At 35.2% G+C, this 14979-nt stretch overlaps 1 protein-coding gene across 1 annotated transcript in view; it reads right to left on the bottom strand.

Annotated features, from left to right (window-relative positions):
- Positions 1-1068: 1068 nt before the first annotated feature.
- The window catches only part of KIAA0825 (KIAA0825 ortholog), a 353138-nt gene continuing 339227 nt past the window's right edge, over positions 1069-14979 (bottom strand). Inside the window, exon 21 of the mRNA XM_045566564.1 lies at positions 1069-3399. Within this exon, the coding sequence (XP_045422520.1) occupies positions 3282-3399 (118 nt within the window). The 3' untranslated portion in view covers positions 1069-3281. The remainder of the gene's footprint in view (positions 3400-14979) is intronic.

Genomic DNA, 14979 nt, shown 5'->3' on the forward strand with positions numbered 1-14979 from the left:
TGTGTTGTTTTAAGCTACTAAGTTCTGGTAATATTGTTATGCAGCAATGAGTACTAATACAGATCTCTATTCATGCAAATGATCATTACAATATTTTGAGGGAAAAAAATTATACAAGGTTTCGGATTCTTTAAATTCTGGAGAAATAAGCATTTACTGTTTTATTAATGGTGCTATTGAAAACATTTCTCAAAGGCAAAGCAGATATTTTTCATCATTGTAAGTAATAATAACTAATGCTGACCATACTGGTTTTATAGTTTTCTATTAAAATTCAAGAGCTTTCTGGCATCATATTAGAAATGTTTGTCAGTAGAGAGGCACCTAACTTTTTTTTTTTTTAATTTGTGGTAAAAACACATAACAAAATTTACCATCTTAACCATTCTTAAGTGTGCAGTTTAGTTGTGTTACATGTCTTTACATTGTTGTGAAACATATCTCCAGAATGTTTTCATCTTACAAATGTGAAACTCTGTACCCATTAAACAACAACTTTCCTTTTTTCCTCCCCTCGGCCCCTGGTAACTACCATTCTATTTTCTGTTTCCATGCATTTGACTTCTTCATATATCTCATCTAAGTGGAGTAGGTATTTGTCTTTTAGTGTCTGGCTTATTTAACTGAGCATAGTGTCCTCAAAATTCATCCATGTTGTATGAATTTCCTTCCTTTTTAAGGTTGAATACAGCTGTGTTTTACTATAAAATATTTCAAATACAAAGAAAAGTACAAAAAAATCTTAAAAGCTTTTTTATAGTAAGAAATGCTAATTATAAACTATCTGAAGCTCTCTGTGACCCAGGAATATATGAACTGGGGTAATAGGATGTCATGAGTAGGCATACATTGTTAGACAAAAACAAGTGATTTCATTTTCCCATTCTTTGGTTGGTATAATAGCTCTATAACAGTGTTTGGTATAAATGACAAAAATATAAAATATCTGAAATACATATCATTTATAATTTATTTTAAAAATTAATTCACTATTTCTACATAGTAACTGCTAAATAAAATAGATATCTCTATATAATTACACAAAAATATAGTTAAACAGAACACAGAAGGAAGACATTAATAATATTTTATAAGAAGATAATATTTTTGTAATAAGCAAATGGGGAGTTATAAACTGTTAAGTTTCATTACTGTTGTTAACTTATACAAATGCAAAATAAATGTGAGAAACAACTGTTCTGAAATACCACTTCTTATTGTACTTTAAAAACATATTGAGTAAAAAGTCAAAATGATCTGATAAATCAATAACATGTCATTTAACATTCTCAGTATAAACTTTAGTGCACTTATGCTATAGTAATTTCATTGAGCATGTACAGAAGAGAACTTAAGTGCAAGCTCTTTCTCTACTGTTTTTCTCTTCTTCCAAACTCATCCCATTCTCCCCTTAGGATACTTCTTTCCTTTCAAAAGGAAGCCATAGAAGAATTTTTTCCTGGAGGAACTAAATTACTTCCCAGGATTGTACAGAAATATACAGATTCAATTAAAAAAACCTTTCAAAGATGCCCTTTAGATATATTAGAAGACAATCCAAATGTGAAAACGTGCAACTTTGTAAGATTGTTTTATTTGGTTTATTGGATCAAGTTATCTTCATTTTGACTTTCCATTTTAGTGTCTAGTCTAATAAAGCACAGTTATCCAGATGGCGTACATAGACCACCACTTAGCTGAAGAAATAAAGTCAACTGTCATCTTATGTTGATTATTACAGCAATTGTGTACAGATAAGATTAGATGGAATGTCCAGTTCTCATAAAATTTTCTTACAATTTTTAAATAGTCTACATTGAATTTTTAGAAATTATTTCAACCATATCTTAAAACACTTGGTTCATCATTATACTGGCCAACTAAAGTACATCTTTAAAAATAAAATGTTTTATTTGGCAGGCAGCTGGCTACATGGCCATTTATGTGTTTTTATTTAAAGAAAAAATGTAAGAGATTTTCTAAGGTGGTTTCCTCTGTACCCTAAGCTTTTACTCTTTGAAAAATGCATGAGTACTTTCCTTTGGAAATCATGTAGCCTACACATATTTTATAAAAATCACAGAATGTGGGAGTATGGACAATTTATTATACATCTGAGAACACCAGAAACCATGATGTTTGATGTCATATAGTCTAAAATAGCCCATGATGTAAGGCCTCTCCCAGATGTCCCGTAGATTGCTCCACAGTCCAAATGTCTTTGTCTTCTTTCAATGGCAGCCATTTAATCAGCTGTGTTCATTAACTGCCCACTCGATGAATGACACTGTACCTGGCATATGGGGAGTTATAAAGGGAGCCTTCATGTCATATCGTAAGGCCTTCAAGGTCTTTATAATCTAATATCAGGCACTGATAGGAAGGATATAATAAATATCTATGATTGTACTTGGCAGAGAGGGTGTTTGAACACGTTCTGTTCCCTTATTTGTGTGTGTGTGTGTGTGTATCAATGTAATGGGAATAAAAGAAGTAAGACATCACAGATAATGAGCTTTGGGGCAAAGATTGCTGGAATGAGTTTTGAACTCAATGTTGGGAGAAAGGTGGTTTCTGGTTGGGAAAAATGGCAAGTATATGGCTTGAGCCAAGAGGATATGAGGCAGTTGCCTGAACATGGAGCCATTTGGTATGGGACCTGAAAGTCTGAGGAAAAGTTTGAATCTGATTTAGGAGAAGGACTGAAAATCACCACAAATGCAGATATAACTAAAGTTATAGTTCACAAGAATGCTCTTTGTGGCTATAATTAAGATAAATTGGATGAGGAAGAGGTTATGTGGGATGAGGGGGCTGGCACAATGGTTGATATTAAAGGCTGGGACTTGGGCTACAGCTACAAAATTAAATTGAAATTTTCAGATGACACCCCATGAGCTGTGTGATTCCCCTCAATTTAATATCCAAATGTTATATTAAAAATCCTGAGAAAAAAAGATTTCCAAACATTTTTGCCTGTTGTCATAGATACATCAAGACTGAAAGAAGAAAAAAATAATTCAAAGGGAACACGAGATGGCAGCAGTTATATCATATAAAGAGAAAGACTGGGGAAAGAAAAACATTTGAAATTATTTTTAAAATAAAAAATATATAGCACCTTATTCTTTATGTGCCGTATTCCTTTTCAGTACAGAGATTACTCAGTCATTGATTTCATGCTTCACAGCACATCTGAGGTTCATTCTGACTCTAGTAAAAATCCTACTCCATTACATGTGATTGTTTCCTAAAATAAAGCTGTTGCTGTTTTCTGCAGATTACTGTTCCTCTGTGTTATCTGAGGCAGAAGAGTTCTGTATGGTGCAAATTCGTTTTAAATGTTCCAGCATTGCTTTTTCTTCCTCTTTCAGGGTTTCATCCTTCCTCATTTCCCACCTAAAAGAAAAATCACATCTTAGTATTTTTGTAACTTTCAAACTACAGGTCCACACTCAGTTGTTGAAGGCTTGAGTTGTAGTCACTGGTTTATTGAGGTATCTATTTCTCCTTGTTTATTCTCTATTGACTGCCTCTTGGGCAACACACTTCAATGGCGCTGCCTCTGCAGAGTGGGCCAGAAGAGTGGGAGAGGAAGGAGTCACAGCAGCTCCCCTCCAGGATGAAGTTTTATAGCATTGCTTCAAATGAGGCTTCTTTATTTCCTAAATTTTAATAGTATATATGGTCTACAAATATACACACAAATGTAAATAAAATCTGGAATTAGCAACAAATAAGCAATAAATAAGCAAACATTTTTCACAGTGTTTTCCCTCACTGATTACAGTGGCTTTAAGTTGCAGGGAGGTTTGCCAGGAAGACTTTAGCAGAAAGAAGAACATCAAGCTAAACTGGATATACCTTAAGGGCAGGTCAGTCTATTCCTAGAAATAAGATCAGATTTGAAATAATCAAGTTAAATAACCCAAGAAAAGCAGAAAAGCAGCAGATTGTTAGCAAGGTTCCAAAGAACATTTACTAAAAAAAAAAGAGAGAGAGAGAGAGAGAGAGATTAAAGGCTTTCTAGGTAATTAGAAGATAGAGAACAAAATGTTAGAACTGAGAACTATATACATATGTATATAATCCTGCAAAGTAAATATTACCACAATAACCCAGTACACTTAATCTTTTCTTCTCACCCTTCTTCATATACATATATATATATATTAATATATAAATAATATTCTTGTTAAATCGAACTCCTCTCAAGCAGGAAAATAAAAAATAGAAAATACTTACTTATATAGAATTAAATATGGGTTAAGCATTGTCTTAAAAACTTGACATATCACTCTTTAAATCCTTAATAGAAAATGATATTATTCCCATTCTACAGATGAGTAAACTGAGGCACATAATGTTAAAGTCACTTGCCTGAGCATCTTTGGATTAAGTTCAGGGAGTCAGGCTGTGAAGTATGGGCTTGTAAATGCAATAACAACTCTATAGCTATCACAATGTACTGTTAAAATAGTTTAAATATTTCGCTTTCTGAAAAATGTTGGCTGAATTCTGCTAGATATTAAATAAAAGAGCTAACTAAGAATCATCTAATCTTAAAACAAATCCAAACATGAGCAATTAGGTTTGCCTTTTTTTCCTCCCATATAAAGGTGCTAATATTGTCGGAGTAAATGAATTATTTTATGAATGTCAACAGAATAAAATATGTAATATGCACATAAATATTTTGATCATTGTCTCTACTTGTGAAAATTGAAAGTACAGTCTCTCTGCTTCATTAAAAATCTGTATAATTAATGTAATTTAAATGAATTGTATACATAATAGAATACATGATAAGGATTTTTGAAGCTTCATGACAATTATAGGCACTTCACAGCATAATTGAGCTGTTAGTAATTAATGACATTAGGCAAAGTTATTTACCTACCACAAGCCTATTATATTTGCTTTGTGCTTATTAAGAAGAAATCATTTCATAAAAGGATAAGAAATGACAAGGATGGATGAAAAATATTATTAGAATTACATTTTCCCTAAGAATTTTACTCTTATTGAATGAAAGCATTAGAGATTTAAAATGTATGTTTACCTCAAGTATTGTTATATTTCACATCTACAAGTTCTTAAAAGAAGTTTATCTGTAATTCCATGATGGTTTTAGGTTTTGTTGACACAATATAAAAACAACAAGTCAATTCTGCAAAAAACTATTGGAAAAGAAAATAATCTATCAATTTGCTAAACACAATTGAATGGGCAATCTGTTCAAAATCTCTATCCCTGTTTTCTCTTAACATATTTAATATCCATGTTAGAAGCATATCCCTACAGAAACCAGAAAATTTTGGAACCAACATATTCTAGTTCTCCCTGAAAAGCAGTATGAGGTGATTATATTTTTGTTTTTCCTGACTTCGGTAGCCTGCCCTTTTGCACTATTGCTAAATTCCCCACCTGCCTACTATATGGTAGGAGAACTGCAACCTGGCCCCCACTTCAACTGATGGCAGTGACTAGATTGTATCTTAGCCACTGATGGACAGCAAAATCCCATGGGACACTGTATTATAATATTAACTACCTTCCAGAGTGGGCTCCATCTCTATGGCTCCTGGGTGGCTAGATGTGGTGACTTGGTCTATTATTAACAATGAGTCCCTTTTCTTATCCAAACAAAACGAAGACTCTAAAACCTGGTCTGAGATACTCTAACAGAATCAGCAATCACAACCTTGCACCTTAGCACTGCTATGATTGATTTGGTTGTTCCTAATCTTGGTACATCTTCCTGGATTGACACATATATTCATACATAAACTGAGGTATCTGCCTGCTACTGTGTATGTTCTGTTAATATTAGCTAATATTACAGATTTTTCCAGGAACCAGGCCATGGGCTAAGAGCTTTCTGTTTTTGCTCACCTCAGTGGGCAACTGTTGATTTGTGGTCCCTACAGTGAGACCTTGAGGTGTGCAAAATAAAACAGGCACAGATCAGTGAATAACTTTCTAATGATCAGTTTCGTAGAATCTGATATTTGCGGATGGTGGGGGGCTTTGTGGCTGTGTGTCAGAGCCAACTAGGAGACCTACACTTGGGGACATGCATGGTCAAGCATGAGGTATGTCCTTGGTATCACAGGTCCAGGCTGTCACAGAAGCAAGTCTTGGGTGGCCCATACTGTGGGAAGGAGCAATCAACACCCGACAGATGAGGAAGGCCAGAGCCTGGAGTGTGAGAAGTTCTCTGAGGCATTTACTATGCCTTCTACTAGGAGAAAAACATTTAAAATCTTTGAAATCAATAGTGTTTTGAGGGTAAGTTGCTTAACTTCTCCATGCCTCAGAGTTCTCAACTATAAAATAGTGTCAAATTGGAACACAGGACTGTTCATTTATGTATTATCTGTGACTGATGTCACTCAATAATGTCAGATTTAGTAGTTGCGATTGAAACTGACTGAGCTGTATAGCCCGCAGAGCCTAAAGTATTTGTTATTTGGACTTTTACAGAGAAAGTTTCTCAACCTCTGCTCTAGAATGGTGGTTCTTAACTGGAGTGACACTGCCTCCCTATGGGGAAATGCACAGGGCACTTGGGCTGACATTATGTCTAGAGAATGTTTCTACTAGGACCCAGGGAACAGAGACGGCAACATCTTTAATACACAACAATCCCACTCACTGAAGAGTTGTCTTCCAAAATGTCAATAGTACCTCTGCTGAGAAACATTTGCCATAGAATCTCTAAATAATATTGAATAGTAATGGGATAGTAAGAATCCCTGTCTAATTCTTGATTTTAATTGAAATGGTTTTAGTATTTCACTGCTTAGAATACTATTTGCTGATGAGTCAGAGTTTAGGAGTCGAGGTACTGGATTTAAACCCCTTACAAGCTGTGTGACCTTGGGCAACCCCAGATAAAACTGTGCCTCAATTTCCTTATCTACAAAATGGGAATAATAATAGTGCCTGCTTCATAGAGTTGCAATAAGGATGAAGTGACTAAGTATACATAAAACATAAAATAATGCTTGGTTTATAGAAAGCACTCAATGAGCGATAACTATTATTGTTATCACAATTACTTGGCATATTGGCTAAGGTTACAAGTAGGAGAAATCCTCACTGTGGTGGGTTAAACAAATAGAGGGTTACTTTTCTCATATAACGAGAATCCAGAGCTGGGTGACAGCTGGCATGGGTTAAGTAGCTTGACAACAGTAGGGCTGATGTCTCCATGGTCCTTTTGTCCTTTACCTCATTGTCCCAAGATGGTGGTTGCAGCTTCCACCAACATATCCTTGTTCTGAGGCAGGAAGAAGTGGGAAGGCTGCACCTGTCTCATTTTATCAGGGTAATAAAACCTTCCCCAAATTCCTCCCATCAGATATCAGAGTCATACTGTCTAGGTTTAAATCCTGACTCTGCCTTTTACTGGCTGTGTGATATTGAACAAGTTTCTTCACCCCTCTGTGCATAAATTTTCTCATGTGCAAAATAGAGTATATTAGTAATATACATATCATTGCATTGGGACTTTTTTTTTTTTGAGACAGAGTCTCACTCTTGCCCAGGCTAGAGTGCCGTGGCATCAGCTTGGCTCACAGGAACCTCAAACTTTGGGCTCAAGCGATCCTCCTGCCTCAGCCTCCCTAGTAGCTGGAACTACAGACATAAGTCACCATGCCTGGGTAATTTTTTTTATTCTATATATTTTTAGTTGTCCAGCTAATTTCTTTCTATTTTTAGTAGAGACAGATCTTGCTCTTGCTCAGGCTGGTCTCGAACTTCTGGGCTCAAACGATCCACCCGCCTCGGCCTCCCAGAGTGCTAGGATTACAGTCGTGAGCCACCGCTCGGGGCCCATATCAATGCATTGTTGTACAGAATAGGTGAGATACAGATTTCAAATGCTTCATAAAATGTTACTCTAGTGAAACTACTTGCATTATGTGCTTTCCTTAGAGCTTCTACTTCAATGTTCTTTCTCCTGCTCTGTGCCTTTCATATTATTTAATCTGATAAATTCTCTTGTGTAAGTGTGTAGGTGAAATGAAGTTGCTAAGTACCACAATTGTTTCACTCAGTGTTCAGTTATACACATCTATGATCATTGTTGCCGTTTCCCCTTGCCTTTACAAAGATGTTTCATGCTAGTCTGCCCTGTTAAGACTAGCATGGCCAATGCTGGTTTTGTTTCCCTATAATCGCTTTGCTGTATAATGATAGCATTTGATCATATTATTGGCATGTCTCCTGAAATACCAATAAAATGCTTGAATATAAAAATGTAACTTGAAATAAGCCTCCTGTTCAATGTTATTATTAAACATTTATGTAGCAGTTTATATTTACAAACTGCTTTACAATTATTTATTAGTTAATTGTGTTGTTAAACAACATTAACCATCTGGCCAAATCAATGATTTCAAATTGTTCTACCAGTTGGTAGCTGAGGAGTGAAAAGTGAAGTCATATTGGATTTTATTCTTCTAGAACAAACCTTTTTTTTTTCTTTTCTCCTCTAAACTGCACAGTGCAGACTGAATTTGGAGGGAGGTTCAAATCAGAGGGGAAAATGATGTCTGTTCTCTTCTTTCTACTGTTCTGTGCATGTGGGCTTTTTCAGGATCAGTCTTAGACCATCTTCTCTTCCTTTGGAAAATCCCACATCTGCTCCCACACAGTCAGGTGATGCCTCACATCTGTAATTCTTCTGTGTCTCAAGAATATATCCAGTGTCTTTAAATTTCACTTTTGTCCAAAGCTCTCTAAATTCAACTTCTTGATGGTCTTTTTACTCCAACTCCAATTATGTTAACATTAAATATATATATATATCGTACATATATGTATACATTAAGTATTAATATCAATATGTATGTTTGTATATATATTTGAAGTATGACCATTTCCACCATTTCCCATCAATAACACAGGGTTTGAACTTCACAAAGTACATTATGCCTCTACTCCCAATCTTCTGCACACAGTCAGGCATCAGTTAAGAGACAACCTACTCTGCACTCACTGTCACAGTTATACACACCCCACTGCTATTAGTCCATTGTTCAGCTGCTCATAATTTCAGCACCTGAACAGTACAATATTCTCCAAATATTCAGATCTCAAGCCTCACACCACTGCTACATCAAACCAACAATGACTGCCCTGCCCTGCCCAGAGTTTAAAGTCTTTAGTCTTCTAGCTTAGTAGTAGCTCTGTTTAGCCACTGCTACCTCTCCTCAGGGAGAAAATTATTTTCCTTATTGTCTCCTGCCTTGTGTTTTCCTACTTGTGTTCGCATTTCTGCTTTTGCTGTTCCACCCACCTGAAATGCCTTTCCATATACCTCAAACCTGCTCATTCTTCCTCAGACCCAGTCCACTTCCAACTCCTTTCATGAAGTCCTTGTTGACTACCTAATCCTGATATGATTGCCCTTTTCCTTTGAGTCCTACAGTTCCTAATTTCAGCACTATTTTGGTCAATTAACCACATATTACTTTGCTACATCTCTTCTATAACTTTCTTTAGCTGTCACTTTATTACTGCATTTAAAAAATTTTTCACATGTATCTTTTCATCTATACTTGCAGTTTGTTGAGAAAAATTTTTCATTATCTATAGGTTTTATTTCAAATGTTTTATTTGAAATAATGTATTTCATTTTTTTCAAATAGGGAAGAGATTTATTTTTCTGAACCCTAGGAACATTTTTGAACATATTTATCAACTACTAACACTCTTCTCCCATAATATGACAAATGCAAAAGCAAATGTATAGAAATTGACCTTTTTACATTCATGTCATCTTTACCATCATTTGCTTTTACTAGACATGGCAGAATGAGGACATTTCAAATACTGATGCCCAAGTTATGTTGTTAGAAGAAAGAAAAAAAAAGAAGAAAGAATATACCAACCAAGCTGAGGCCACTTAATTCAGCTTTTAATAAGCCTTGGAAAGTGTTGGAAAGTGGCTTTTTTGTGTTTTTGAGTCAAACTCTAGATGACACCAATATGGCCTCCCCAAGTACAATCTCCTCTTCAGTAATTTTCTTAGCATTTACAGCCCTGTCAACTTTATATTTTTAAAGAATCTCTGGGCTATTCATCATTTACTGAGATATAAATGATAAGGATGAAGATGCTTATCACACAGAACATCTGGAATATGATGATTACCTCTCTGGAAACTTTCTCCAGGGACAGCAATCTGAATCAAATTCAGAAAATATTTGGTTATGCTTTGTAATGATCACAAAGTAATAATATTACTTGACTATCTCCATGATTCAGGGAAATTGCAGATGGATTTATCTTCCTAAAATACAAGCCAAATCATGTTATTTCTTCTCCAAAACAAACAAACAAATAAACCTGTGCTGTCCCTTACTCTAGTGCCTCCCACTCCCCCCCAAAATGTCCAAATATCTTAGTTCAGCTCAAGTAACATATTTCAAATAACAAATAACAGAGTTCTGTGTACACTATACTCTGAACATGTTAAGCACTCACAAAATATCCGTTGGTTGGTATGTGTTAGAAGTTTAAGTATTACTATGTTATTGTTAGGTGGATTGAAGAAATAATAACTTTTACCATCAGCATCACAATGAGTAGTAGTTGGTACTTCAAATAGGTGTTATTTAATTGTTAATTGTATGAGTGATGAAAATCTTAGAGCATTAAAATTAGTCTTCCTATCCTTGGTTTTCCCATCATTACTTGTTTGTTTGTTTTTTTTTTTAAGAGACAAGGTCTCACTCTGTCACCCAGGCTGGAGTGTAGTGACATGATCACAGCTCACTGCAACCTCAAACTCCTGGGCTCAAGCAATCCTTCCACCTCAGCCTCACAAGTAGCTAGGACTACAGGCACGTGCCACCACACCGGCTATTTTTTTTTTTTTTTTTTTGGTAGACAGGGTTTCCCTACTTTGTCCAGGCTGGTCTCAAACTCCTGGTCTCAAGTGATCCTCCTGCCTTGGCCTCCCAAAGTGCTGAGATTAAAGGCATGAGCCACTGTGCCCGGCCACTACTTATTTCTTAAGGTCTAAAATTCAATGATGATACCAAAAGACAACAATTTCCTGCACATTCAATTATTTACTAACCATATTCACATCCTTTTAAAAAATGAGCTGGTGGTATAAACAAGATATCAGTAACTCTGGGTTATTTAGTACCTGACTAATATTTTTGACCAACATAAAAAGTTTTTAAATAGACATTGGTCAAAGTACTTAATTTAGGTAAGATCTTTTGTAGGTCACTAACTATTTAAACATTTATTTACTGGTGATGTGACACCATAATTGATCCCAATACCCTTTTCCTTACTCTGATTTTCTGTACTACTTTTTTCTATAGTATGTAACTTTATACTATCATCTCATTTGCATCTCTGGTTGTTAATTGTCTTGCTTCTCTCAGTTTAGAAGCTCTTCAAAGGCATACAATAGAACTGTAAACAAAAAAGGGTCTGTCATTTTAGTTCTCATCAACAGCTTTGATGTAAAGGGGAAGTTATTATGGTTAATTCTAGAAACTATATAGAACAGCAAAATCCTCTTAGTCTAGTCTTCAGTGAAATATGATAATTTATGTTTTCATTCTGGTTAATAAAATTAACTGAGAACAACTAAACATTTCTGTTCTCAATTTTTAAAGGGCCAAAATACATAATACTAATTAAACAAATTTAAATCTCTCTTTTACGCCCCTGACAATACTCTCAGACTATAATTTAAAGTATGCCCCTGGCCAACAGACAAAATGGACTCTCTGTGGCTGAGGTGCTCAACGTTAAAACAGAATTAGGTGGCCATAGCTGGGTGAGGGAGCAGTCAAATAATCTGTGTTCCTAGAAAAATGTAAAAGCATCATAGGACCTCTCTATCTATATTCAAGCAAAACCAGTGCCTGTTGTTGGTGCCAAGATAAACTGTGGCCAGAACCTCCCCTCCCCTCAAAAACCTGGCTGTTTGAAAGAAACATATTACAGAGACTTCTGTTTTAGGCTTGGAAAACCAAGCAGGGCTCACCTGCCCTGACCAATGAGGGCTCAGCTGTATCAACCGACTAGAACTCAGTTCTCCAACCAATCAGAACTAAGCGAGTTTCAATCCTTCATTTGCACAAACAGACCTGATTAGGAACCTTGGAAGGAACTTTTGTTATAAAACGCAATCTCTCCCTTTGTTCTCTGGAATTCACCTCCTTTTTAGACCAGAGGCTGTGTCTCCTCAGTTTGCAAACTGTTCACTGGAATAAAACCCTCTTTCCTCCAAATTCCTTTTCAGAGAACTTTTGTTCATATTGGTTCTTAAGATATGATGCTGTAGATAGAGAAGAAATAGAAGACTGACCCAAATGAGCATAAACTATGGGAAAACCTGTTTCAATGAATGGTAATGGTAGGAAATTAATCGTAGTAGACCCTTGTTATAAGACTGAAATTAGAGGGCCTTATAAACTACCTGTTATATTGGGCTTTAGTGCATGTAACTTATGTCTTGAGAGATCTGCCTTGATTTGTGGTCTACTTAATATGTATCACAATAAGCCATATTTTAGAACAGAGTTTTACTGTGTGTAATTAATTTGCCCATTCATCTAGAAAACATTTATTAATGGCCGGGCGCGGTGGCTCACGCCTGTAATCCTAGCACTCTGGGAGGCCGAGGCGGGTGGATCGCTCGAGGTCAGGAGTTCGAGACCAGCCTGAACGAGACCCCGTCTCTACTAAAAAATAGAAATAAAAATTATCTGGACAACTAAAAACATATATACAAAAAATTAGCCGGGCATGGTGGCGCATGCCTGTAGTCCCAGCTACTCGGGAGGCTGAGGCAGGAGGATCGCTTAAGCCCAGGAGTTTGAGGTTGCTGTGAGTTAGGCTGACGCCACGGCACTCACTCTAGCCTGGACAACAGAGCAAGACTCTGTCTCAAAAAAAAAAAAAAAAAAAAAGAAAACATTTATTAAGAGCTTACTGAGTTCAAAACATGGTAGGTGAGAGAAGTGAGAGGAGCTGAATGTGGTCTTGTCCTCAGGAACCTTATTCAGACTAAGACACTTCATTATATGGACTGGGCTGAATAATTAATTATTCTAAATCCATATTCAAAATGCCATAAAGACTTTGTACAATATTTCAGTTTAGGTATGAAATGTCAGTGGTAATAAAAGGCATTGGTGCCATTTCCTTCACCTTTATTTTGGGGACTGCTTGTGGGAAAGGCATAATTTGGGCATTTCTTCATTGACTCATGAAGCAATTAAAGTGGCCTCAGTGAATAACACATGTCCTTCTTGACTCATTGGCAAGGTATCAACATTAATGACACAAAGCACTCTTATTTTTTAAAGTAGTAAAGTCATTATTAAATTCTATGGCGAAATTGGAAACTATAGAATTTGATGTTCTCAAAAGACATTTCTGTAAGAAGGTGATTCTGAATAGCGCTTAATCCCAAAAGACAAATTTTTGGGAGGAGACAGATACAAGACTATGCTATGTTTAAGAATAACTTCATGAGTATTTTGATTCATGAATAGTTGTGGGAAATCCATTATAAACCAGAAAAATCAGCTTGAATTTAAATTTTTTAGTAGCTCTATTTTTTTTTCTCCACATAGAACCAGAGGATTATAGTCTCTTCCCTTAAAGAGAAGTCATTACAATACTACACTTAACAGATGAGACCTAACCTCTTTTTGATATGTTCTCCAGATAATGAAAATCTACAACTATTTTTGCCTGATATCTTAAGACCAAAATTTTAAGAAATGTGCATAGTTTCAGTCCATCTCCTTTAGTATAGAGTTAGTGGAAACGGAGAAATCAATATTATTCTTCTTATCTAACTTGAAAGTTGATTTATCTTCTCTAAAAAAAATCTGAAGTTTCCTTATAGGTTATAATTTTCAACACCAGAAAAGTTTTTTTTCCCTCTGAACTTTGTATTGAATCTCTAAAGTAGTTAAATAATAGGGGCTCTGCAAGGGAGTTACAAAGCCTTACAGGGTTTTCAGTAGGGGCTTTTAGGAATGAGTGGATCGCAAAAATTTCACTTTGCTAAGGGATCAGAGAGATCTTTATAAACTTGTTTCTAACTCAATTAAGTTATTCCCTTAAGATAATTAAAGCGTGTTAGTTTAGGGGACAATTCCTATAGGACAAAGGAAATGTTAAGGAAACATACCCACGAAAAAGGTCGAGTAAGACTTAAGAATATGATTTATTTGTACTGTCTTATTTTCAAATTTAAAGATAGATTGGGATATTATTTTTTAATATTATGGATGTCTCCATGAAATGCAAAGGACATTAAATTTTTATAGAATACTATAAATGGTAGTCACATCTTTGTCTTTAGAAGTTATAAAACATAGGCTTTTCTTAAAATAGGCAGAGTGAGTTATTTCAACTCCCCACAAGTTGTTTGACCTAATTGAATACTTTAATATTCAGAAAATAAAGTTTGTTTATTTTACATAAATATCTTATAGACTGTTAATATGGTATAATACTTAGAACCCCTAGAACCCAATATTTATATATATATACACACACACATAGAAATAAATATAATAGACATAAATATATATATTTAAAATATGTAGAAATATACCTATGTCCAAACTCAATACTATTACATATCAATGCTTGCCATCATGAATTAGCAGTTTGGTAGCTTGCTTCAGCGAAGATTTTGTTATATGGTTATGATAACTAGATATATATTCACTCTATGCAGCTATTTCTGCAAGAATTCAAATGAATGTTCTTCTGCAAGGTTGTTGATTACTTTAGCTACTACTAATGCAGGAAAAGGAATCTTTCCAAGCTCAGGAACAAGCAGCAAAACCCTTAATTTGAATTTATAGCCTTCAGAGACAATCTGTAGCACAACTTAACTGTCCAAGCAATTTATTTTAATTAATATGATTTGTTCTATGTATTTAAGTAGGAGAATTATATACTAACAAA

This window comes from Lemur catta, chromosome 12, assembly GCF_020740605.2.
Source record: "Lemur catta isolate mLemCat1 chromosome 12, mLemCat1.pri, whole genome shotgun sequence".
Classification (NCBI taxonomy): domain Eukaryota; kingdom Metazoa; phylum Chordata; class Mammalia; order Primates; family Lemuridae; genus Lemur; species Lemur catta.